This window comes from Atractosteus spatula, chromosome 4, assembly GCF_055471065.1.
Source record: "Atractosteus spatula isolate fAtrSpa1 chromosome 4, fAtrSpa1.hap1, whole genome shotgun sequence".
In the NCBI taxonomy this organism is placed as follows: Eukaryota; Metazoa; Chordata; class Actinopteri; order Semionotiformes; family Lepisosteidae; genus Atractosteus; species Atractosteus spatula.
In genome coordinates, this window is record NC_142709.1 from 62334815 (window position 1) to 62362774 (window position 27960).

Consider the following 27960-nt stretch of genomic DNA (forward strand, 5'->3'; position numbering starts at 1 on the left):
GAAAAGTTTCAATAAAAACGGCAATCATTTAGGAGAAAGTTACTTTATTAAGGCATCAGTGATACATCTAGTACAATCATACGCAAGTGTCTTAACACACATACAAAATGTTTAAATAAAATGAAAGGTGAGAGAAAAAAAATATCACGCAATACTATAATGCAACCATTACACAACATGTCAGTTACTGGCTTATCAATAAAAAGGTTAACTAGTTTTAACATGCAGCCTTTACATAACAACAATCTCTCCAAATAAAATAATGATTTGTGGAATTGACCATTGTATGGCATATACCATCAACTAAGTTTGCTCCTGAAATTCTTGTGTCAGTGTACCAGTTATGTTATGCTATAAACAGTAAATGTGAGCAGACTAATCAGTACACTTTTCACTTTATTTGTTCTATGGAATTATTTGATTTACCTTTTACTTGCTAAGTTTATATTTATCCCTCTCCATATAGGTGTTCTACTTAGACTGGCTTGAATTTGTTTTCCTCAACCAAATGCTGTGTATTCTCATACTCCAATATTAAAAAACAAACAAACAAAATATTAAATTGATATATAATTTCAAGGCACTTGTGTTGTAATTAAAGGCAAAGTAAGATAACTAGTCTAGTAGAAAATTCAGTAACAAATCAACTTAGCACACCAGAAAAGGCTATTATATCACCTGTCCATGATTAAATGAAGGCATGCCACAATATCTCAGCATCAGTTACAATCATAATTGGCCTTCACTGCATTGTTCTTGAGATGACAGACTATTAATCTTTAAATGTTAAGCATATATAATAAACAGGAGATAAAATAAATCCATTATCTGAATCACAGGGTGTGTAAGCTTGACTCTTTGGTTGGAGAGGCTCACTTCTATAAAATTAATGTAGGAGGACAATTCCAATAAGAATGGTCTCCCATGCAGACAATGTCTTTATTAGCCAACTGGAGAACCCATTAGGGAGTGTAATCCCTTGAACACAGTCACAATTAGAACAAAACCACTTTTTGTCACCCCTATAGATATAATATTCCAAATTGCCTGGGAGTGTGTGGTACACCACTCACTTGCTTCGCCTCCCACAAGACTGACATCCCCTGCCACTTCAGACAGCCTCTCCATGTCCACAGGCAGCCTCACCCCTGACGGGCTGCTTTATCCTCTACATTTCACCAGTTTCTTCCATTTTGACAGCGGCATCACATGGTATATACCAATAATAATAAAAAAACAACACTCAAAACACAACTCCAATAACCCATTAAGAAATGAAGAAGAATAATTTAAAAAATCTTGTTTAAACCTTTAAAACTTGGCATTCGTGTAAATATGATACTCACTAAACTTGTAGCCACAGCCGCATTGTCACAATCCTGCTCAATCTCACTGGCCCTTGACTGAAACCAGGAGGTGGGAATTAAACAGACACACGGAAAGAAATGGGAGAGAAATTATTTCAGAAAATGTATGGTAATTCCTTTCAGTAGACAATTAGAACATGGCATGAAACAAGAGGCAAACCTGTCTGATCGTGCCCTGTCTCACCTAATCATGCACTAGCACAGTATTTCCAGATTTTTAACTTCCTGTAATTGATCTCAAATATTTATGCTTCAAAGTCTTTATTTTAATATTTAATCATTTCTTTGTTGCACTTCCAATAAACTTCAATTTAGAATTCTGTTTATTTTTATGATAATCTCATTATTTTAACCCCACATCTGTAAATATTAAATCAGTAGTTGTCCCACTAAAAGTTATTTTGTTAAGGCTTTTTTTTTTAAGACTTCCAACACATCCTCATAAAATTCAGATTTTACATGTTGTCCTTATTAGAGAAAGTCTTTCCATTATAAACTTTAAGTGCACACTGAAAACCAGAGGAACTAAAATTAACTGCACTCTGTTTATCTCCATTACCAAGTCCTTGCCTGATATTAATGACACTAGAAATACCAACATTCAAAAGCAGTCATCCCCAAGCACATTAAATACTATACCCTGAAGCTATACATAGACTGTTAAGTATATAAAATTGTAGCTTAATGGAAACAAAGAACTACTATAAAATCAACAAAATACAATTTGTCAGACTAAATACTAAATGCACACAACAGCATACGTTATTACCCAAATGTAATGATTCCGCTTTCTTCCGAACGGCAGATAGTATCACTCTTTCCTACTGTAAAATCACAGGTACCAACTAAGTTCCATGAGGCAAGGAGCTAGGAAAATGCAGACAGGATCCACACACCTCTCTTACATGAACTCAAGTGATAAACGTTTACTGATACAGTAAAAATAAAGTATTTACAAGATATTTCTAAAATATTAAATTAAATCTACCCAAAAACATTATCTACAGATAGTGGTGTCCAGGTGGGGCTTTGTCAAAAGTTACAGAATACAAAAAAAAAGGACGTAGAAGAGCCCCTGTTATAGAACACTGCTCATGAAAAATGACGAAATGGCCTGGAAATAAAGACAGCTTATTCACAGCATGAGACTCTGCACCTAAGACTTGGAAAGCAGAGTAAATGTTTACTGACCAGTCCACATTCATCTCATAGCTCTCATGAAGTAGGTGGCCTTCGGCACAGTCTTGTCCGAAATAATTCTCTCTGGAAAATTGTTAAAATGCGTTTTTTCAAATCTCAGTCTACACAGCTCATCTAATGCAGACTGATTTTGGAGCACGTGAAAATCACTGATCAAATAAAATGTCTATTGCAAAACATTACTGGGTGCATTTACCAAAAGCAGAAGCTAGTCACTACACGTTTAAATATATGTTAATATAAAACAAAAACCGTAGGCCTGCCTCAAGGTTGTTACAAACGTGTTAGCTTTTTGAAACAATATGGAATATGGGTCTCAATGCTATGCAGGTACATGTCCTGCATTTGCTCTGTGCTTATTTTATTTTAATGCATTGTATGTTCTGGGTGTCCTGACAAAAGCACAGTGACACTTTAGCATAACTTGCAAAGCTTCTGATAGATAAGAAATCATGTTTTTTTTCCATCTGCTACAAGTAATTCCTCCCTGTAGCTTCTAGTGAGGGGGAGGGCAAAGGAGTCAGAGCCGTGTGGTTATTACAGAATTATGCTTGTTATCAAGATAAAATGTTTGATCAAAAACAACAAAAATGCAAAACATCACTTTATAATAAAAATAGCAAATAATTAAAAATCATACAAAGATAACTGATTATTGTACAATATAAGCTGACAAAAAGACAAGTATAAACATACATGAGAAACATAGATGCATTATAAAAACAGAGCACTTTAGATTACAGGGCATGAACAAACATGATCACATTACTATAAATGGATAATTACCCTCCCACATCATTTAGTTATTACTCAGAACCTGCAATGTTTAACCTCCTAACTGCTGAATGACTGGACAATTCCATTTCCTGTTTTTTGAGAGTTGGAATTCTGACATTTCTTTTAGTAGTTTATTGTTCATACTGATGTAAATGTGCATTCATTGCTTTGGAAGTTCTCTCAGTTAGAAAAGACCATGGCTTCTCTAATTATTACAAGGAATTAAACTCCAGAGTTAATTTGACCATATATAACTTTAAACATGCAGTATAATTACTCAGACTTAAACTCCAAATATTAATATGCTTACAAACTAGAGTACAACTCTAGCATCCATACTATTTACGTTGAGAGTAGCAACCACACTTTCTGCTTCTGCATACAAGATTAAACGGGTTAAAGCGGTGTATTCGCTTGTCCTGTAATCTAAAATGGTACCAAGGCACAAAATATTGCTACTGCTGGCTCAGCTTATATCTACTCTATGGTTTCTGTCAGGGCACCCTTGGGCTTGATGGCCTGGGAGTGCCAGTCCTGCAGTGGAGGCCTGTCTCGGGCAGTGGCTGGTCAGGAGTGGTAGTACTTCTCATTGTAGCGGTGGATGGTCACACAGCCGTGGTAGGAGATGGGTCGTGGCATGGCTGCCATCCCGGTGATGATGCCTGTGGCTGGGTCATAGCACAGAATGTTGTCTGAGGCCTCTCCGGTTTCTCCCCTCCCGCCCAGGATGTAGATTTTGCCATTGCAGACCGACATGCCACAGCTCTCCTGCACACAGTCACAAAGACCCAGTCAATGGAGACAAAGCTGGACACACTCTTGTGGGAGAATAGTTTCTTGTTGTAAAAATTCTCATATAACTTTGGTATAAGATTTAATTAACTAATTCAGACAAAGACTTTTATTTCTTTTTTTGATCAGACCAGTCTTACAACTGCCAAATTTACTTAAACTTTTCAGGCTAGAAAAGGACTTTGGAGTCTACTGATATCCTCCTAATTGTTAGCGACTATATAAACATACACAAATTAATTCAACAGACTTCATAAACATGTAACCTACCTGTTTACTGAACGTATGCATCACATGTATCCAGTAATCCTCAATGGGGTCATAGCAGAAGATGGACTTGGTCAGGCCTCCAGACACATATATGAGGTTGTTGAGAGACACTGCAGTGATGCAGCGTTTAGCAATGGGAATGTTAGACCTCAGTAGCCAGGTGTTGGTCTCAGGATCATAGGACTGGACCTGCCAATGAAAACGGAGGTTATATACTGTATGTACTTTTATACAAGCTGGAAAACTGCATAAATATACATCTAACCATTAATCCTCACAGCAGTCCATTATTAAGAGAGATGTATTTATTGTAAAGACGGTATAACAATGAAACGTAGATGGTGAGATTATTATATTGTTACTGAATAATTCATTTTGAATCAGAATAACAATCACAGGATAAAACATACCTTACATAAGATTTTATGTTTCTACATTTCATAAGTGCATCTCTTTTCTCATGAATCAATTGATGAGTTTTCTTTGAATAGTGTTTTATTCCTGTTGCAATACTGAACAATCTTGACACAGATGTGACAGCTCTTGGGGACTGGGTTTATTTTAAGTAATATGCAGATGCAGAACCCGGATATGTGAACTTGTAAACCTCCTGGTTTTCAGAGCCAAAAGGAACACACCACACCCTGTTCGACCCTGGCAGTTTCTCCAGTAAGTGATGTAACTCTTGAAGCTCTTTGAAGTTGCGTTTCAGTACAGATTAACATCAACACTGTGCCACTAAATTTACAATTTCCATGAACTGAGCTCTTCTAAAAGAGAATGACATAATTTGCATGGAATACTAAAATGAGAAGCAACAATTGACCAGCCTGGCTTTAGCAGTAATATAGTGTGTCCTGGCACGACTGTAAGCCAGTTTTTGAGTGCATGACTGGCTGAAACTGGTAGACACATGGTCGTGATTAGTTGTCAAGAGACTGTGGGTATGTTTTGAGTGATGGGGTGGCACCCACTCAGTTCAGACATCACCAATTCAGAGCTATGTAAATAGGAGATAAAAAGGTTCTCCATTTATCCCTGGAAAGCCTGGTCCTGGACTCATCGAGAAACACTGCCAAAGCATTAAAGAGAAATAATTCTTCTGGTGAAGATGGGCACATTAAGATGCAGATGAGATGAGAATTGAATTTATATACAGCATGTTTCAAAAGACAGTAATGAACATTTATAACTATCAGTAATAGTTTACATTTTTCCTAGTAATGTTCATGCTGGGAGTCAGAATGATAAAACCTTTTTCCTCTACTGTTACAATAAGACAACTTTAATAATCTGTGTTCTTGTAGATACATAATCCTATATGCCAAAATATTATAATATTATGTGTAAGTGACAAGGCCAAACAGTATGTGTTGACATGCTGAGTTGAGAATTACAGTATATGTGCTACATAAAATATTTGAAAATGCATCCTCCACATTCTTGATTTGTTCAGAAAAAAATACTGTCCACATTTTCTGCACATGGTTTTCAAGCTTGTGTAGAAAATGTGCTGAATGGCAACCTGTCTTTATGTTGATAAAAGATGATGCAACAAATCAAAAAGAAACGGTCACATTCAGCCATCTCCTTCAGAGAATGTCAAGAATAAATGGTCTCCATAATCACTGACTATATATGTACTGTATATTTCAGTCAATCAGATCACAGATCCAGAAAAAAAATTATCTTTATAAAAATCTAGTATTATTTTAAAATATCTAGTAGTATTTTATCTGAAATAACAACCAACAAAACTACTGATGATCTTTTCACTTACTGATCATCATTTAATAAATCTTATGGTCTAAATTTTAAATTATAGATTCATTAAAATTTAAACAAAAACTCATAATTGTAAGGACTATGAATAAGGCCAGGAAACATTTTGTAAGCCTACAGGACCAAGAAGAAATGATTCCAGATGTGAATGGAAAACCCTCCAGACAGAGATAAGTTCCCTAGTGTTACAGGCATACTTTGAATGTGTTAAAATAATGCTGTTCTCAAACCTTATAACCACATGCTTTGCTGTTAAGGAATGCAAACTGGTTCTGGCCCTTCTTCAGTTTTTAAGATAGTTTGTGGGGATATTATAGTGCAAGTACACAAAACACTTTACATTCTGTGACGACAAAACAACTTGAAATCATGCACACAGTAGCAGGTAAAATACAAAATATCAGAAAGAGAACACCAAAACCTGTGTGCACAATATTAAACGCAATATTCTGAATGCAAGTGTATACAGTCCTTTTAAATGGAATAATAGCTCTTGACAAAAAGTGGAGTTGGTCAAAGAAAAGGAAATGGATGTAAAGCACCAGTAAATATCATATAGTGTTCTGGAGACGGGACCATATCCTCTAATTTTAGAAATGACTGGAAGATACCGACCAACAAACTGAAACATATTTGGCCATTATTGTGGTTTGTGTGCCAAGTAGTAAATACAGATATTATAGTTTTATAAATATTGATCATAAGAAGAGTTTAGCTTCACTCAGGACACATAATGACCTACTTCTTCCATGCATCAAGTCCATTAATATATCCTAAATGGGTAGTCGAGAGGGAATGTTACAATTCATCTGTGTGTTTCAATAAGAAAACACAGCACAAAGCAAGTATAATGTAACATTAATACTGGTATAGAATAAAACAATGAATGTAATTATTCCTGCAGTCACAGAATTCCAACAATGATGAAAAATGATAGCATGCAATACAACACGAGATTATGAATTACAGGATACTACTGTGCAGCACTGGGCTGGTGCGCCAACAGATAACACTGGAGAACCTGCTTTTGAGGCTGTCTTTTGCCATTTGTGCTACTTTATAACACAAAAAATTGACGAAGCTTTCTTTGTTGCCTGTGTTTTAAAGATATTCCAATAACAGCCTATGTTTAATGAGCTTCACTTCCATATTATTAAAAATCTATAATAAAAAAATTGATTGTTGCTCTGGTTACCAGGTATCCTACCACTTTTGTAGTATTGTCAGTAACTGTATGCATTGTTCAGAAAAACTGAAGATGCACCAGTGCAGGTGTGTGCTCTGAAGCCATTTATCTGTAGGTGAATTCCTTGGACTGAGCAGCCATATGACACATCCCCACAATCATCCCATACTGTACAGCAGTACAGTAATTAATGGGAAATTCTTATCTGTACTTCCCTGTGTGTGATCATGAAAACATTTAAAATAGCCTACAAGCATATAAACACAATGCAATTGATGATAAGTTCTAGATTTCAGACAAGTTATGCTAGAAATGAAAATGCACTACTTACTGTATGAATCACGATTGCTTGGAGCAACCACAAATTCATTAATATCCAAAAAGGCCAAAGGTGCTACACCTCGATTCACCTGCTTTTATATCTTAAATTGTATTAGCAAAAGATCCAGAATTACAACATATGTTATCAAATGTAGAAAAACAAGCAGAATTAACATTATGGGAGCCTATTATCTATCTGTGAAATAGTTGTAAACAATATGCTGCCTTATACCATCATCACATTGCTAACAATTAAGATTAATGGAAGTGGTTCACCTCTAATTCTTCTCACTATTGCAGGTACTTTGTTTTAGGAAAATTCACCAATGCTCTATGCTGTGTGTCCTGGGCGGCCCTTAGCCAGTGAGCTGTGTGACATGTAAACATGGGCCAACAGATGGCTCTCAGAATGTGTGGCAGGAAGGACCAGAAAACAGATGGAGATTTACACTTGTCCGCAACTCGATACCAGGTCTTTGCTTTCTCATTGTCTGCCTGTTTTCCTGTCAGCCTCAGAGCATACTGGTCTTTTTATATTCCACAATAATTGCCAACAGCTAATGTTCCTTCACTGTCCTGAATTTCATCATGTTCCAGACTGAAAAAAGGATCTGCTGTAAAATAAGAATATTTCACAAGCAAGAAATTGTTTGCTAATTTCATTCTTTTTAGAAAAAAGTTAATGTCCCATGAACTTTATCAATAAATGAGATGCATATTATCCTAAAAAGTGCAAACATTTATTACCTCAAACATTTATCTCAAAGACCATTATTTATTATACACTGTCAAAAAAAAAATCATGGTTTTACAGTATGTATTGTGCCTACTGCCAAAATCCGATGCAACCCTTTTGTAATAATCATTACTCACACATCATTTGTTCTTTCCTGATATTACAGTACTTAACTTGTGGTTGCCTTAAGACCAAATGAAATTCGAAATGCTCTAGCTGGGAATTTCTCCGACAGCTCTACTGAAGATGCTGAAATCAGCGACACTGTAAGCTCACCTTATCGGAGCAGCTGTTGTCATCAGGTCCTCCTCCAATCACGAACAGCTTGTTGACACAGCTGGCGACAGCTGGAGAACTGACGGCCTCTTTCATAGGTGCCACTTCTGTCCAGCGGTTAGAGAAGGAGTCGTAGCACTCCACACTGCTCAGCCGGCTCTGGCCATCATATCCTCCCACTGCATACACCTGCAGAGCACAGGCATGGACGTACACTCTTCAAACACGGACAGCAGCCCCGTTTAAGGCAATGACAACTCTCCTGCGATAATCAGATCATTTTTTAAGGAACCTTAGAAACCCTTGTGTTTTCTTTTCTCAATCTTTAATCTATTATTCATGTAAGATACAAATGTAAGTTTTACAGTTTATTGAAAGTATGAGTATATTACTCTTTATATTAAGATGTACAATCATTTGTTTCAGTAAACATAACACCTCTCTTGCACTCTTCCCATTCCTCCCAAAGCCTAACGTCAAGTAAAAAACACACCGGATACCACAGTACATGTACCAGACATCCCACCCTCGAAACAATATTTTAACCTAAACCTTTACCATTTATCACTCTACATGCACTTACACAGGACCTGAGGAAGTTAGGTAAAAAAAAACACACAAAACAGGTACAAAAGAGTATGTGCAGTTAAAACTGATAAATCTGTTTTCACTAAAGCCAGGTAAAATGAAGAGAAACAATCTAGTAGGGGGAATACACGATATTTAAAAAGGCTAATTTATAAAATAGTAAGTATTTCTTGTTTTGCAAATTTGAGCACCAACAGTACAATGATACATTTATATGACCTACATGTGAACAGTATTAAACAAATTGGCATTAATCCAAACATTTTTTTGTTCAGTGAGGATGAGAAACACTTACATATCTGGACAATCATCCAGGTTATGATTTCATAGGTTTAAACAAATGATTTTATCATTTTTATCATACAAACACCTTGGATCAACAGTTAACTGATAAGCATGCTTATCTGTCTTTCCAGTTATTTCTTCATGTTTTAATAGAAAACAATACAAACTACAAATTTTAAAAGTTTAAGATAAAGACAAAAGCTGGGCAAATGCAGCACATTCCAAATACACATCCAAGAAACCTATAGCACTAATGGAAATGCTGTATATGCTGAACAATCGAAGCCCTACAGCTTATTTTCAGAGAAACTGGTAGTACAAGTTACCTTATTGAAACGAAACACTACATAAAACAATAAGTTCTTTGATGTGTTTAAATTCAGTGACTACTAAGTAATCAAGTGCCAAGGTGCACTTTGCTGTTAGTAGTGTATTAAGGAAGTATTGTTTGAAAGATATCACTTTACTGTACTTTACTGCCTACAGTAAAGTACAGTCTGAAACAAAATTTGTATACAGTATGAAACAAAATTTGTATTCACATTATAGTGTGACGTACAAAATGTGCCTCCCTTATCAAAAATCGCTGTAGTAGGTCAGTTCTGTATATACAAGATATATTATAATGTATAACTCATTCTATAATTTATTTTAATTACACAGGAAAATTAAGAACACATTAAAATTATATATAATTTTTAAAGTTTACCTTAAAAGACCTAGGTTTGATGAAACAAAGTAGTTGTGCTTGCTTTTGGTTTTCTGATGATTAAAAAAAATCTGGCATGTCTTGCACCTACAGAAAGGGCAGTTCCCCACTGCCTTATAGAGTTATTTTAACACTGTAATAAAAATAAACACTGAAAGATACATGTTGGAGAACTGCTCTCTTCACAGGACGGTTCTGGACTGGCCAGTGGCCAGGGAGAGGGAGAAAGCACTTCCTGTGTTTTCCATTACAGTGAGGGGAGCGTAGATTACTGCTTATTGTCTGATGTGCAGCCTGAGATGATATCCAGTCCTTCGTATTCCTTAGGCCTCTCTAACTGCCTTTCTGACAGCCTTGGTTTGAATCTCTGGTTCAAACGTTTTGTGTAATGTTTAAATTTGAAAGGTCAATTTCAGGTGCTCCTCTGTACTTACTCTCACTTACGGAGTGGAAGAGCAGAATATAAATTCCACAGGCCTAAAATTATAGTATATTATGAGACAACAAACACATTCGGACATTATAAAATTATTTTTCTTTTAAAATATATATTATTAATAGTTCCTACCTATTAAATGAACAAAACATGGCCACACAAAACCCTTATTAATAAACTTTCTGTTGTATCCTGTGATAACTGAAGGATTTCATACAAAGTCTATATTTTCAATTAATTTTGTTTATTGTTAAACCCATAATATGAAAAGGTCCTTGGGTGAATAGTGTTTTTATGTAGAAAGGCATACAACTTACTTTAAATTGAAAATACACCTTTTACTCAATAACTGAAAAAGAAATTGGATATCCTTTTGCAATGAGACAGGCTTCTAAGTTCACAGCTCACTTCACAGTTTTCTTACAAAATAAAAAAAACCTTTGAATTTATGAACTGTTGACAAGGAACCATTAATTAAGTGTGAATGGTGAAACAGACTATTGATAGGAAAATCACAAAATATGTTTTTTCACTAAGATTAATCGCCTCTTAGATTTTTGAAAAGCTGAATGAATTTACACAGCAAATAAAGTAAAAAAAACTTAGAATAGTGGTTCTTTAAAAAGTTAATCCTCCACAGAAAATACACTTGTAAAATGTCGACATGAACTGTTGACCCTGTGATAAAATTTAGTCATGACTCCCTAGATACTGTTCCCTAGTTTCAATCTGTAGCTATGTTCCAAGCTGTTGTATCAGAGACAGCTTCTTATTGCCGTGACCCTCGGGGACTAAACAACTCTTTCATATATTCTAGGACACACACCAATACCCAGGAAGAAATCCAAGCTGCAAGTTCACTTTTCTAAAAAAGTTAAGCAAGACTGTCAGTACACTGAACACTTTGTTCCAAAACAGTAAGGTAATGTAAACATTCCAAGTGAAACAGTCTTTTGTTGCCAAGTAGTGAAAATCAAGACATGAGTTTATTTTAATATAAAACAGTAATATTTTACGTATATTATACATACCTTTTAAACTTCTATCTGAACATACAGTAAGTCATACACTGTCATAGACAGAATGTTATTTTTTGTTCTTTGATGTATTAAAAGAGATTGTGGATGATCTCACTGATTTTAGCTTCATTCTTCTGTGTTCAGACTCTGCATGAGGCTTTGTGACAAACTGCTTTGACAGAGTTTAAAAGGCCCATATGATGAAGGCTGTTTTATTTGAATCATAAGCTTCTAAGACATGGTAACAAAGTTAAAGTTTTGTGAACATATTATCCAATTAAGGAAAGAGCTGTTAAAGTATAGAATCTGATTAGTTACAGAAGAAAACAGAGATCTATGCCTGCATCTCACAACAAATTAACCATATCTGGATATCTTTGCTTTATTTTTTTCAGGATTTAATAATACAACAAACCAACAGGTGGAAGTGGGGCAAATAGGACAACTTATATCAAGTACACAGTGATCTTACTATGCTCTGAAGACAATGACCTTTGGCATTCATAGTTCATCATTCCTCACCACAAAATGCAGGCTAAAATGATCAGAACCAGTAGGGCAAATACTAAATCTAGCTGCACAAGATGCAGCTTTGTTTTTCAGATAAAATTTTTCTGTTGACCTAAAAAATAATTTCATTTATATGTTTAACAAAGAAACATGAATCATGTTAAGGAGCTGGATTTGTTTTGCATTCTTTCTAACAATAGTCTGTTTTTTGTTGCATGTCACTCTACTGTTACTGCAGTAGCAGGTCCAGCCTTAGTTCTGAAAATAATACCTTTAAGTGTTGTTTACACTAATTAACATGTCTACAGCTACTTGCACCTACAAGTCACCATTCAACATCTGGGGAATGCCTTAATACTGGTCTTAGCACTTTGCTTTTTTTGCATTAGTGTTTTGGAAAGAATTTTAAAAAAAGTTTGCACTCGACCCAGGGCATACCTGTACATATGAATTAAGAGTGCTTATTAGCCACTGCATACTGTAGCTTAGAGTATTCTAAAAATTAAGACCTCAAGCATATCTCTTCGCTTACAGCAGCAAGGTGTCACCAAAACACTCACAATATGATTTTTATCCAGCACTAAAGGGCCTCACATCTACATAAACAGAAAAAAAAGTTCCCTTGAAATTTACATAACATTACTGACAATATTATCTTGGCATCATTTAAATTGTTGCATACAGTAAGTATAAAAAGTGCAGTACTAAGTGCAGTGGCTCAGTATAAATGCTGGACTTTGGTTTATACAGTATGTTCACGGTAAACTAGAACACACCTGGATACATCTAATAAGAAATATTTGACTTTCTAAATAAAAACACATTTGCTGCTAAAGTCTTCTATAGAATAAAGGACTCTATGTGTTGACAACATAAAGTATACAAAGAGCAGAACCTAGACCCTGGTGGAAAAGTACAGAGAGGAACTACAACGTGTTGCAACAGATACTTGCACAAAGGAAGGCTGGAAAAGCTCCCCATCTTCAACTGAGTTTCATTACCAGACTGGTGCAGTATCAATTAATTTACCTCTAAACCTAGGAATTAGACACAACAGGAGAAGAAAGCATTTCTCTGCCTGCTTAAAGATAGAAACATACTGGATGGTGTATAGTAAGTGCCAATAAGAGAGAGACAGGGTTTAGGTTCCTTATACATAAACATTGCTTAGGGTAAGTACTGAGAATTAATTCATAAAAACAAAATGGCTCAAGAGAAAAAAAAGAAACCAATGAAGTGTATTTATCCCTTTGGAAAAAGTTATTTTTGTGAGCAAAAAAAAAAAAGGTGAAAATTTTGGTTAGAGCTATACAGTATGCTAACCTTTCTTTTTTTCCTCGACCCATACATGGAATATTAAAAGGGCAGTCTCTGCATATATTGGTGGAAAAAGATGCACGTTCACATGAGAACTGAAACAAATGTTGGGATCAGGCAAAGGATTTAAACCCAAAATGACATTCAAACACTATATACTTAAAGGTCATATCTTTTTCCGTGGATAAGACAGACAAACATGAGCACAGCCATAAGCTAGGCAGTGAATTAAAATTATGCTCTTTTTTCATAATAATTGCCAAGGACACAGAATAATGGGAGGAGGTCCACAACACAGCAATCTGCACTATCCAGTATCTGATCTGGTAAAGAGTAAAAGACTTCAAGACTTCGCCATATCTTTCACACACACTATGTTTTTTTGAAACCATGCCAATTGTACTCTGAAAGGCTTCAAAGTATAAATATTGAAAATATTACGCAGGTGTTAATCTCCTAAATGCAGGTTTGGCAAGATGTTTTCTTTAGAAACTCTTCATATCCTTGATAAGATATCAGTCATAAAACGGTCATGAACCCCCCCCAAATTAAGAGGTTAAATTTCCAAGGTATTTTCCCCAAACAATTTTGAACCCATACATTTCCTGTAAGCATAAGGTTGGCTCACCTTATGTGGGATGTCATAAAATATCACAAAATATCAAATCCTTATATAAAATCCTGGGTGATGAGAAATGTGCAACGAAAAAATAATGACAACACATAGCTTATAGAAGACTGGTTGGTGATGCCCGAGGAAAATATGCATAGTCTTTACCAACTCCCATGACAAAATTAAGTGTGTAACAGTTCCCAAACATAAACAATTGGTAAATTTAGATTTGGAGGACATTAAAGTCTACAATTTTATCTAAAAAAAATAAATGTACCATGTAAACATTTATAAAACACTTAACTATATAGAGTTCATAAATAACTATAGTGGATTCTTCCTAAAACAGAACAATAATAATTTCACAGAAAACGATAGACACTACACTGGCAAGAGTGAAATATTTTTAAAATACAGAACAAACATTTTGGTGATCTTGTCCATGTCCAAGTATGAGAAAGACATGAGTGCAAACTTTCATTTTATAGGTAAAAATACAACAAAACAGGACTGATGATTATTTACCTTGCCCAGGAGGACAGCCATTTTATGACGCCATCTGCCTTTGTTCAAGGAGGCCACCCTAATCCAGATGTTGAGCTGGGAATTGTACATCCACACATCCCGACTGTTTATCCGACCTCCTGAAAGCAAAAACAGTGCGGAGCTATTCAGTTAATTAGCTAAATTATTTCTATTCTTGTTATCCAAAGACATCCTTACTGAGCTTCAACGACATCAGAAAGTGTAAACATAATCTCATTGAAAAACTTCAAACAGATCTTACTCAGTCAGCTGAGTCCGTGTTTACAGAGTACTTTTTCTTAATAAACTACAGACACAAAAGGTGGTTGACTCTGCTTCACAAAGTTGAGTTAATTCATCAGCTTGTGTTAACTTTGTGTTCTCATCTTAATTTAACCTTGAAAGATCAAGAGACTGAACAAGAGACACACTTGCCCAGACAGACACTCTGTTCTAAAGTCACAGTTTCAAATGCAGTACTTTACAAAAATAAAGTGTTCCCAGTGCAAGAAGCTGAAATAAATGGCACAAAAATTTCCATATTTATAGCATTGTAAGTCAATTAAAAATACACTTCATACTGGAAGAAAAGACATTCCAACTGACCCCCATAACACAGGACACAATGTCTCCACTGGAAAACTTGGGAAATGTTTGGGAAAGATTTAACAATGGCCAACACACCAACAATATTTCTGTGAAGTGAATTACCAAGTTGTGAAACCAGTACTTATTGGATACTCTATAGTCTTTATTCAAGTGACAAAATGAAAATGTATTCTAACCATTTTATTTTGTGTCTATCGCTGCATGTGAATATTGAATTTCTACCTAAGTGCATTGTCACTCCATTCAAAACAGCCCAGAAGAAAGCATTTCCCTAGTCAGCCCTAAAGGCTTTCAAAAATTCAGTTTAACGGCTAACATTGCAGCTCCATCATTCCAGACCCTGGAGCCTCCAACTATTGGAGCGTAGCCCTGTAATTTGTCTGTTGCCAAACATTCTTTTAGGACTAAACTAATGATGATATAGCTCAATCTAGCAATTTCCTTTCTAAGAGGAATAAAAAGGGTCCATTTTCACAGGGGAGGAGGGATTTATGCAAATCTTTCAACTGCTATGCAAATGTACAAGGAAGAAATGAAATTCCTCTTTCTTTGCACTGTTGACTGTGCATAATACAGAACAGACTCACAAACAGCACGCACATACAGTATGAGCCAATCAAGTACAATCAACCTCAGCCTAGAACACCTGGATTAGAGTTTTCATTTCGTTCTTTCAGTGGTTCCTCTCCAAGTGTTTGAAGATACAGTAGATCACAGAGACAGATAAAGGTCAGGGAAGTTTCATGAGGAAGCACTTCATTACAAATAAGACAAAAAAGGCAGTCATATTGGTAAAAAACACAAACTGCAGCACAAACAGGCCATAGCACCATACCACCCAAAACATGCTCTTATGATAAGACAAATGTTAAGACATTAAAAAGCAAGTTCAAACCAAAATATACACAGTAGTGGTACTTTCCACTTTTCTTTACTTTCTTTATGAATATCCCATTATTTTTAACCCAGGTCCTGAAAGCAACAGAAGTGGCATTTAAAGTAGCCTTTGATGAATTAAGATTTGGGTAGTTATAATAAGTAAGGACAATGTCTCTCATGCTTCTTTCCGCAATTTAGAAAGCGAGTACTGCTATTCCTAAAGCCTTAGGCTATACGTTCCAACTTATTAAAGCCATGACCAGTTAATTGTTCTCACACATTCATTATCACTGTTCCTTTTAATTAAACTATATTCCTTTTATGCTTACAGTACATGCACTTAGGTCTGCCACTTGTTTCTTTGTTTATTCTGCATTTAGGTTACCTGGTAACAAGAATATATCACTTGTATGAATAATGAAAGTGCATGTTTTCAACAAACAGAGATTTTCATTAATGTTTAGCTTTAGTCCTTATGTAAATTTAGAGAGAACTTTAAAAACTTGAAGCCAGCCTGAAGCCAGATTTAAAAATAAAGCACAGAATTCTGAAAGAAGGAACATAAAATGGGCTCTGTATAATTGTCTCTCATTTTCAGTTAGATCAGTTTTGGACTTTTAAATTAAATATTCCAACAGAAAACACCACTTAGAGGACTCCTCAAAGTTAAATGGGAGTCTTGGAGCCCTGTGCATCACTCCAATGCTTCTACAATGAGTAAAAACACAAAAAGTTACTTGATTGATGCTAATTTGATACAGTAACCTGCAAACTATTTTTGGAATTATCTTCAGAAACTACTTTAACGGAATGAGAGAGGGTCACTCATAATTATTAATAATGTAATTCATAATAATAATAATAATAATAATAATAACAACATCACTTTATTTATCCTTTACAATTTCTTGCATTAGGAATTGTCTTTTCGCATACCCCAGCTTGCTCTCCATGAGACACACAGACACACAGATAGGGAGAGAGCCTAGGGTCAGAGCGCAGGGTCTGCCATTGTACGGCGCCCCTGGAGCAATTGGGGTTAAGGGCCTTGCTCAGGAGCCCAACAGAGTAGGAGTCCTCTGCCGGCTGCGGGATTTGAACCGGCAACCTTCCAGCCACAGGCACAGATCCTTAGCCACAGAGCCACCACTCTGTACCACAAGTACTATCCTAGTACCACAAGTAATAGGATACGAAAGTGAGAAAGTTTATATCAAGTGGCTAATGTTTCCATTTCTGTACCAACATATGCTTTTCTACTACATCACAGAATAAGTACCACAAATTATTAATAAACTGCATACACCATGATGACCTCCAGCTGCAAGTGAATGAAAAGAAAACGAATGATCATATATTTGAAGGTTCAACCTCGGATTTCATCTCATTTTCATTTTGTTTTAAAAAGCATTGATTGAATCTGCTTATGACTCCCATTCAACTTCTCGTCCTAGAAGTCTACCCATTTCATAATTTAATTTATCCTTTAAATAATCGGCATCAACACATTTAAATAACTCCTTGCATCTTGCTTTTAATCTGCAATCAGCACAAAGAATAAACAGACAATGTCCTTTTCTGTGTGGGCAAACAGCCCAATGCATAGTTATGTAATCACACAGGCAATTTGCCCATGGTTTATCCACAACTGAAAATTAGGCCTAAAGATCAATTTAAGAAAGGAACTTACAAAATTAAAATAAAACAAACTAGTTTTACTTGTTTAGCTTGTCATCAAACCAGTTACTGTAAAATGCCAGTTAGTCAGTATCCGCATCTACAGGTAGTAGAGGCTTGGTAGTTTCATCCTTGCATCGCCCACTCTCTTGTCAATACTACATCTGGTGCCATTTCACTTCCATTTCAGGCTGGCTCCAAGTTTTCAAAGTGGGCATCTTATCTGTATGTCATTTTTGGTTGGATTGGTTTTCACTGATGACAAACTTTTTTGTTTTCCATGTGAAAAGCCTACATGGAAAAGCAGAAGTGGAGGATTTGATGCCCCTTAAATCTTCTTTTCACGCCTTGGCGCCACAAAAGATGTCTTACTGCTCACACTGCGTTAAATTCAGGACACTACGTTGACCCTGACTCTTGTAAGATGGGACACAAATGACCATCAGGCCTCTGGGCCTGTTATGATGATATTTGTTCTGTTGTCAGGTAAGACAATGGAATTGTAGGCAAATAGTCACGCAATGGCTGGTCTGAGCTTTTTTCCAGCAGCTTGTAATTAATGCTTTGGGCCCAAGGCAACAACTGTACTCATTTTAAAGGAGTTCTATGCTTCTTTATGTTGCTTAAAAGAATAAGGCAGGTTGCAAAGTTGCACAATCTCCTTTTAACTGATACATTATAGAGTGATGCTAGCATAATACAACCAGTGGAAAACACCTAATATTGACACAAGACTTCTAAAAACTTGCCACCCAGGTTATTCAAGCTTGTGTTTTCATAATAGTATTAGGAATTAATTATGATCTTTAATCTCAAAACATGGCATTGACCAATATTAATTTTAAATAGACACAATTAACTCTAATTTGTTGTATGTTGTCCCCATGAAATGCAAGTAGCATAGAATTATTAACATAACAGGAAGCAAGAAAACTATCATTTTTTATTTCAAATCAAGGTAACTTAAATAGTACCTTTGGGAATAGTATTAATTTTAAAATCTGAAATTGAAAATACAGTCTCCTGTTTCCCCAAGCCCTCTCTGGTTGTGAGTGCTCAATTAACTTGTCATCATGGATTATGGACACTGTGGAAGTAACAGTTACATTCATGCTTTTAATCATGACCGTTTACTAGTATTGCTCATTAGTTTTATTTGAATTTGAGTTTTTTTCAATCTGGATTGAGAGATTAGGACATTGTGGTCTGAACCTGTCAGGGCTGAAATAAACAGCACATTAAACTGCAATTTGGAAAAAATGTACATGGTCAATGCTGTTAAAGTACTGTAATACTTCAATTATAAGGAGGAACAGCTGGATTTGCAGTTGTAAAAATCTCATAGTACTAAATACTATAAGTGTTAGTGTATCAGTCATATTAAATAATAATTGCTTGTTCCTGTTTTAAAAAAGAACTGATTTGGCAAGAGAGAGATAACCTAAAATCACTTTGAGGCCAAAGAAAACTGTGTCTCAGTGACAGTAAATGAAGCTCCAACAAAGCTCTTCCAAGTGCAGGTGATCACAGAATTGAAACTTCCTTTCAGAAATGCTGCATCTGAAGGCCTGACCGAGAAGCTCGGAGAACTGGTGAATTGTCCTTGGCATTCTTGCGAATGTGGAAGAGTGGACATAAAAATCAACCTTTAAGATCCCAGAGCACACGGAGCCACACAGGGTGTGCTCTGAGAGCTGTGAGTAATATTTTCAGAGTACTTGGCTTCTGCGGCCTGCATTTTCAAGTTCAGGGTGTTCACTCAATGGAAATTCTGTCCAGACTATGCAAGATATGTCAAGGAATAGGTTCCATGCTCCTCTTAAGTGATAGGACATAGCAAAAATTACCTAAAACATAAAATAGCAGTAAACTGTCTTCTCTAGCAGGTTACTTACGTATCTTATAAGTGAGTCAGATTCATTTTATGTAGGACAGGAGGTAAAAAAAACAAGAATCTTACACCAAAATAATGAACCTGCAATACCATTTTTTTTCTTTTTTGTGAATGCAATATACTGTAAATTACCCCTGGACAAAAAGAAACCAGGTGTAACAGTGACATGCGTCTTTGTCCAATTTAGCCATAAATAGCCTTAAGTATTTTTGCAACAATAGATGGGTAGAATAGCAAACAATGGTTGTGGGAGAAACATCAACAGAACAGGAAGATCAAATGTATCACAAAATGTAACCTGTAAACATAACAGGAATATAAACATACAAACCCTCCTCTCTGATAATGAAACCTATTACTGTAAGGTGACCAATTACATATTAATGGAAAGGTATTCTTTATCACTGAATGTGCACAGCAATTTCACCTTTTCCTCATATTTTCCTCAGACTTTTATGTTGGTTTACAAAGTTTTTCTATAGATTGTAGTGGCACAGTGATTTCACTGCTACAGAACCATCCCATAAAGCTTTCGAGTAAGAAAAACCTGGTAACACTATCAAGTCAAGCCACAGGAAACAGTAAAACCTCACATTCTTGAATTTATTACCAATTACTACTAACTCACAAAAATAACACTTATTCATGCCTGGGGGGGGCAATGTTGTGAAACTTACTCAGAGCGATGAGGAGTATATTGAATATATTTTTAATTAGATGAGTACTGGATGTGGTAATAACGAATTCATGACTTGCTGCTGTGTAGGCCAAGAGCCAAGTATATATTTCTCACCACAGCCTCAACTCTATACTGTTCCCCAGTTAAATTCAGTACTAGACAGACTGTTTCAACATGTAAGTTGTAAAAATGCATTAGGCCACAATGTTAAGGAAAACAAATTAGGTGCCATCTTTAACAAACTTGGCATTGAGCCATATTATGGAAAACATACAACAGTAGACAGGCCTTAATTTACGGAGGCCACAAATTCACTTTACCTGAGACCAGGATGTCATTCCTCAGGGCACAGACAGCATATTCAGACTTAGTGAACTCTGGTAGTTTGGCCAGAGATTTCCATTCTCCAGTCACCGGGTCATAGCATTCAGTGTAGGGAAGGTTGAAGCCCCCAACTCGCTCACAGCCACCAACCACCACAATGACCTCTGAGAAGCCTGTAGACCTGTGGGGGGTGGGAGACAGGAATGTGGCAGTGAGATTCAATAACTTCACTAGACTCCTCAGCTGCCCAGCAGGTGGGGCTGAGTGTAGATCTATTGACATTGTAGACTGCTTGCAGACTTTGAAAGAAATATACAGTACTGAAGCCTGAATAGCAGACGAAACAGACCAACAACATTGTTAACCATTTTTTTTCAGGTTTGGTACAGGAATATACACTGGATGTCCATTTCACATTAGGAGTGTTGGCAAATGATAATACAAATAATTATATTTCCTATATAGTGTATATGAATACTGTGTATATTGATACAATACCTGTTCTACAATTCTGTGCACCTGGTCTCGACATGGTCTTCAGAAAGTCACAGTGAGTTAATAAAAAGGTATAGTCAGCTAAAAAACAGAGTTTAGGTAATTCACAAACTCTGCAGTGGTAGAAAATTAAATAGGCTACTACATAGTCTTTCACAGGCAGGAAGTGGAGGCCCTCAGGGTGCACAGAAAGACATCATCGTTCTGTTTTCTGCCTCGATACTGACAAGGCAGAGTAGGCGTCATCCAACTGCTACCTGACACCGGGCTGCACTCCAGTTAACTCCTGCCTTGTCTGCAGAGCCAGCTGCCTCCTACATGGGTTTATAAGCCAACACCTTCATCCAAAGAAGAATAAGGGCTCTGTGTATTGTCTTTTTTCAATGTTACAATACCCCTACACTGTAACTGAGCAGATACAATACCCCTGCACTGTAATGGAGGGAAACAAGTATCTGAAGATAGACCTTAACAGAAAAGCCTATTCTTTTTAACATAAAATAGGCATGAATAGAAAACTTTCAAACTCTAACGATGATAGTACTATGAAGTGATGCAGAACAATTTACAATAAAGGAAAGTCTTTTCTGTTGTTTTGTTATTTCAGATTTCAGAAATCATACAGTTATATCCTGCAAATCTAACCACTGCAGAATTCCTACATTTTATTGAAGAAGTCAAAAACTGGATCAATTGATTGTGCTGATTTACATTTGTCATATTCGTCTGTTCTGAAAGCAATAGGCAAGTGTGTGGGGTCAATGCTGGAAGCAATTCAATTTCTACACGTGACACATACTCTGCGCCTGGCTGCAGATGTTATCTTATGGGAATCTGGCCCATTCTACTTGTACATTCTGGACAGGCATGTGCCTGTCAGCTGATCCCCGAGTCCTAGATTCCACACATCGTCAGAGCTCAACCCACAGATGTTCACCAGGGCTCCAGTATGATGAGTAGTGCACAACTTTCACATTCTCATCTCACAAGAAGGCCATTGTTACATAAGCCTTAAGCACTGTCCTACTGTAATACTGTAATGGGGTGACAGTTAGGACAGCAAATGAAGTGCCAGGACTTGAACAATATATACCATGCAGTTAGGTTGCCATTAATCACCACCAGTGGATTTCTGTAAAGACTAAGCTCCTGTCCAGACCATCCCTCTTGGACCAATTTGTCTGTCAACTACGATTATTATTCTGAAAATCTGTGGCACACTCACTGATGGCCATCAGTGTGGTGTATACAAAACCTTGGTAAACTTGGAACCACTGGTGCTTACTCCACCTTAGCCCAGACTCAATATACTGTATACTATTGGCTCAAAGGTCTTATTCTTAAGACGTACTAAAGAGATGACAACCTTATGCAACAGTCAAAGTGACTTGGGTGTATCATGGCCAGTCATAAATGATCTCGAATCAAAATGATACCAGAACTTATCATCAATACTCAGTTTTCCAAAAACATGCACAGAGTGATAGACATCTTCTGATGCTCAGTACACATGAAGCCAATTGCCAGCTAGATGGTCTGAAGGAACAAGAACAACAAAGTCTGACAGACATCAGGGAAGCATAACAGTATTTATTGGATTTAATACCCTTTCAAGTTTCAGAAGAAAAACCTTATCACCTGCCACTACCTGCTTGTTTTGGCTTTCTTATCATTAATTTATGTTTTTAATAAAAGAGCAGGCTGGCTGATGTTTACTCCACAACCCCAGCCTTGCCACTTCAAAAGAAAAATAAAAACAAAACTATTTGGTAAACAAGGGATAACTAGAAAGCACAAGAATGAGAGACTATCATGTCTGAATTCCCCCAACAGGAGGTGCACTAATCATATAATTACGGCTAATCTCTTTATAACAATGACAGGCAGCTCATCTGAAAGGTGTATGAAAAGGAGACATTGAAACAAAGAATTCTGACAAAGCTGTTTTGGCAACACTGACAGTCACTAATTTATGCCTAATCCTTAACTTAAAAACCACATGGACAAAAGACCAAGTTTCACATTTGGTCAAATGAAATCCAATATACCTACCTATACCTATACCAAAACCTCCCCGCAGACAAGCACATTCAGACACATTTTGCCCTTACCTGCGAGGTCGGGTTCTAGGAGACATCATCTCGTTGCCCAGCACGTGGTACCTCCTGGCCTCATGGAGCAACTGGTAGCATTCAGGGGAGTTCTGGATGAGACGGTCCCCTTCCACAGTCTGGACAAAGTAGTTGGGGTGCAGGAGAGGCAAACGAACATGGTGGAGGAGGTCTTTGAGCATGGGCCGGCGGTACTCCACGTCATGGTAGACCCAGCGCATGACAGCCTCAAAGACCATCTCCTCCTTGTTGATGACGAGCTCGTCGCTGGAGATATACTCCTCCAGCTCATCCTGCCGAAGATCCAGGAACTCTTCGTGCTGGGCCACCTCCGTGAAGTTCTGCATGGCGTAGGTGCGGCAGCGGTTGGCCAGCTGCTTGAGGGAGTGCGTGTCAGCAAAGCGCTGGATGCCCAGGCAGTTGCAGGGATCCAGCTGGTCCTCCAAGAACTTGGCACAGGCGTCGCGTAGGGCCCCAATCTGGAAGAGGCTTGAGGTCTCGAAGAGGAACTGTACATTTTCTGTGGTAATCTTGGCCTTGCCCGTGTAGACGTACTGCAGGAAGTTGTCCATAGCCTCAGCGAGGATGCCGTTGATCTCCACCAACATCTCGCGGCTCTCCCGGTGGTCGTTGCAGAACATGGCCCGGAAGTAGCTGCTGCAGGCGGACAGCACCGCGCGGTGGCAGGGGAACTCGCGGCCCTCTACACAGATGATGACATCGGTGAAAAGACGGCTGTCCCGGAACTCGTTGAGCACCTGCAGTATGCTCTCAGCATGCGAGGAGCCTGACGAGAAGTCAAAGATGTCGTGGTTCACCAGTGTCTTGGAGTCCACTTCAAAGACCTTGCGCTTCACTGCAGGAGAATCACGGACCCCTACATCTTCCCTGTTCAACCTTCTGCCCAGGATCAAGACCATGGCTGCATCCACCTTTATTTCCTGCAGGGACCAAAGAGGTCACAGTACGTGCCCTATGACAACGAGAAAGAAAATCTCTCACTGTAAGATGTAACAATAGTAGCAGGTTTGACGTCACAAACACAGCACATATACTGTAACTTATAAAAGCCAGTGCAAATGCTAAGTGTACTAGAACAAAGTGCAAAGAAGAACTACACGGTGCAAAAATGTACTTTACAGGTCTCAGCATTGATAAACATACAACTGTGACACACAAATGAGTTCAGATGTTATTATATATTCAGAAAGAATGAGGCAATGGTTATTACAACATTCAATAAATAGATTTTAGGAAAACAACTCAGTCTATGTGGGTTATCAGTTCAAAACATAAGGGAGCCACGTTGCTAGAACATTAGTTTAAAAGGTCAACTTAAGAAAAAAATCAAAAAAGAAAAAAAGTATTGCGTAATTTTCTTCAGGGGAGCAGATGAATCCTACACCTCATGTATAGTACAATGGGTTAACATCAGCTACAAAGATTACACAATGTCAGTTTTTTTTCTTTAAGTCTTCCTGTAAAACAAATACTAAATTACACTGGTGCCAACAGAACCATTTACTTCCTGCAAATATCTGTTCACCTGTACTGTGCATGGGGCTACAGTGAAACTGAAAACCAGAACAACTTGTTTTCTTATTCACCCATCAAAGAGGTGCGATTTAATCCACGAGTGTTGCGCAGACTACACTAAAAGCAACAAGCCATTTAGCTTTAAAGGAATATTGTTGTGTACTTAAATGAGACAACTCAAATTGTAAGCACAGTTAGGAAAGACAAACATTACCAATGTGTTAAGTAAGGACATTACAAGGCTCAATAACTGTACCATGGCTTCTCCTCTATATGGTGAGACAGAACACAGGCATACTGTACAGTTCTCCGCAAATATGTTAAAAAATTGCATGTCAGCTTGTGACTTGTAATATTTTATTCAATGCCGTCAAAATCAAATGTTTACATTTTTAGTGTGTTGTGACTTTTCAGCATTTTTAGTGCCCCAAGAAAATATTTGAGAAATTCTATATTTTTTATCAGTTTCTCTATCATCACATCCAAAATCTGAAGTATTATGCAGAAGGTATAGTACATGTGTCCACTTAGTGGAAGGGTGGAAACTTGCAAGACAGTATAGCAATCATCTGGATGTGTTGTGAAACCATCTGTTCCAAAAGCTGTTAATTCACCTAACAAAACACTCAGTACTACTACAAGACACAAAATGAGTCATGCACACTGATAACCTATTCACAGTTCTGTTCACAGTGCTTATAGCTGGAGCTGAATCTCTCTTCTATTTTTTACATTTCTAAAACTTATCCAACTAATACACATATCCATCAAATCCTGAGGAAGACCATGCCATCACTAAAGACCCATCTCATATTCTACCTGAAGGCAAAAGTGACAAAAAAACGATGAAGATGTTTTTGTTATCCATGGTACAAGAAGAAAATCAAAAATAGAAGAAAATGCAGTTTCGTTGCACAGGCCATCAGGCTTGCTAATAATGTGGGTGACGAACGGTTTATCAATGTGATTGATCTCTATTGGATAGAGCCTCCTCTGAAAATGTACATGTAGTTTAATATCCAATGAACTGATTATTATTTTGTGTTGTAGAACATGACAGAGTCCATACAATACACATGCACTTTAATTACTCTCATAATCATTTTATGTACCTTCTGCTGTTTTTGTTCATTGATTTTTTAGAAATATTGTTATTTGAAATAAAATTGGAAAAAAAAACATAGTATACAGTATGTTGTATTTACACTGCTTGGTGTTTAACATTTATCCCATGAGGATGAATGAAGTATTTTGCATTGAATTAGTTTAAAATTTACAGAACTAAGGTCAAATTAACTATCTCTAGCTACTTTAAAACTGAATGTTAAAGTTACAGATGTTAAACGAATATTCAGTTACTTCAATGTGGATGACACTGTTGACATAAACACGGTCATATCTTGGGCCTCTTCCGAGCTGACGGAGAATATTTTAACACGTTATGAAAACAATCACGCGAAAAAATGCCCTATTTGAGATTCTTATACACTAGTTTATTAAGTGAGGTTTCCTGTAATCAAGACTACAGGTCTGTTAAAGCAAACCAACGATCAAATGAAATCATCTTTCATTCGCCATAACAGCTAATTGGGGGATCTCGGTAACACCTTGGGGGTTAGACGAATACCTCTCTCTTACTATGAATTACTAAAAGATTTTAAAAAAACCCGAATAAAACCATTTTGCATTAACTAAAACGTAAACAAAACTCTGTTGTACTTAAGAAAATGATACACTTTTCTGTACTGACTAACATTATTTCATCTTCTCAACACTGACATGAGCATCACCGATAAAGAGCCTGGCGTTTAAGAGAGAAGAAATGGTCGCGGAAAATACAGTTTTTATTTGCATTCCAAGCAACACATAATCCAGGCTGCTAGCCAGGACCTCGCCGGAATCAGAGATACTCAATCATATGACTTCGGTGAGGAAAGATAAAAACAGTCTCTTTCCCCGCGGTGGGTCGAACAACAAGAGTCGCTATCTAGGTACGGACATTTCGTAGATATAAGGAATTCGGTAAGTAAAACAAAAGTCCAAATACAAAACTTACAGCTACAATGTAACCATAACACTGGCGTTCTACACAATACAATACTTTACTAAACAAACTGCGCCCCCCCGCGACAAAAGGCGATTAACCCATCAGAAGGTCTTTGAACAAAGGGTTTGGATGCCCCAAGTTCAACCAACAGGAAAAAAAAAAAGTCATTTTACAGTATAGAGCATACATAACGGCTTGTGACGACTGGAATTGTGTAGCTATTAAAGCATCTAACTTTATTTTTGATTAACAGTTTGTTGCTTGGAACGTCTAGATGAAACTCAATACATTTTTTTTTAAAATCTGGATGTAAACAACAGCCCGGTCCCCAGAGTCCGGATCACATGCCATTGCCTGATAAAAAATATTTAACAAGCCATTACGGGTTTATTATAGTTAGTCTAATCTTTACAGGTAACCTAGTTACATATGAAAACTAATCCGACCTAAATTCAGCCTAAACCAGACGTAATTTGAATTTAGAACACCCTGCTTTCCTCTTAAGTGAACAATCACCCCGACAACCCACTTTCCGTCTTATAAACAAACACCACTGTCTACAAAACGTATAGGAAATTTTAAACAAAAGATACCAAATTTAAACAAAACTAACAACAATAAAACAGTAACGTTATCACAGCTAGTGATACCACGTATGAATGTTTATGCTAAATGAGAATAAAAAAAACATTTAAAATCTTTCACAGCATTCACACATAAACGGTGTTATTTTGCAAACTCTGTCACCTTACAGCATCCTTACCTTTCTAAATTTAATGCGGCCGCAAAAGAATATTTAGAGAAAACTAAAAACGAACAAAAAAAATAATAAACCACTTGCGAAGTGACTTATTTTTATCAGAAGGTTTCTAATCCAGAATTAATTTATAATTCCGAATTTTTCTTCAGCTTCCTTCTTTCGGCAATTATCTATTCCACCTTGACCGTCACATTCTGTTTAACCTAACAAACAACTTTATAAAAACGGTTAGGACAGCAC

The 27960-nt window shown here is 36.9% G+C and overlaps 1 protein-coding gene across 2 annotated transcripts; it reads right to left on the minus strand.

Annotated features, from left to right (window-relative positions):
- Window positions 1-27: 27 nt before the first annotated feature.
- Window positions 28-27960, minus strand: klhl24a (kelch-like family member 24a). 2 transcript variants are annotated; one of them, XM_088913829.1, is made up of 7 exons: window positions 27724-27960; window positions 23378-24350; window positions 20768-20952; window positions 14710-14828; window positions 8708-8896; window positions 4407-4595; window positions 28-4112 (listed from the first exon to the last, which is right to left on the minus strand). In XM_088913829.1, exons 2-7 carry the CDS (start codon window positions 24295-24297, stop codon window positions 3912-3914), a joined length of 1803 nt encoding a protein of 600 aa, XP_088769955.1. In that variant the 5' UTR covers window positions 24298-24350; window positions 27724-27960; the 3' UTR covers window positions 28-3911. The 2 variants fall into 2 exon arrangements, with proteins under 2 accessions (XP_088769955.1, XP_088769956.1); XM_088913830.1 differs by having other exon boundaries at window positions 23378-24318; window positions 27724-27924.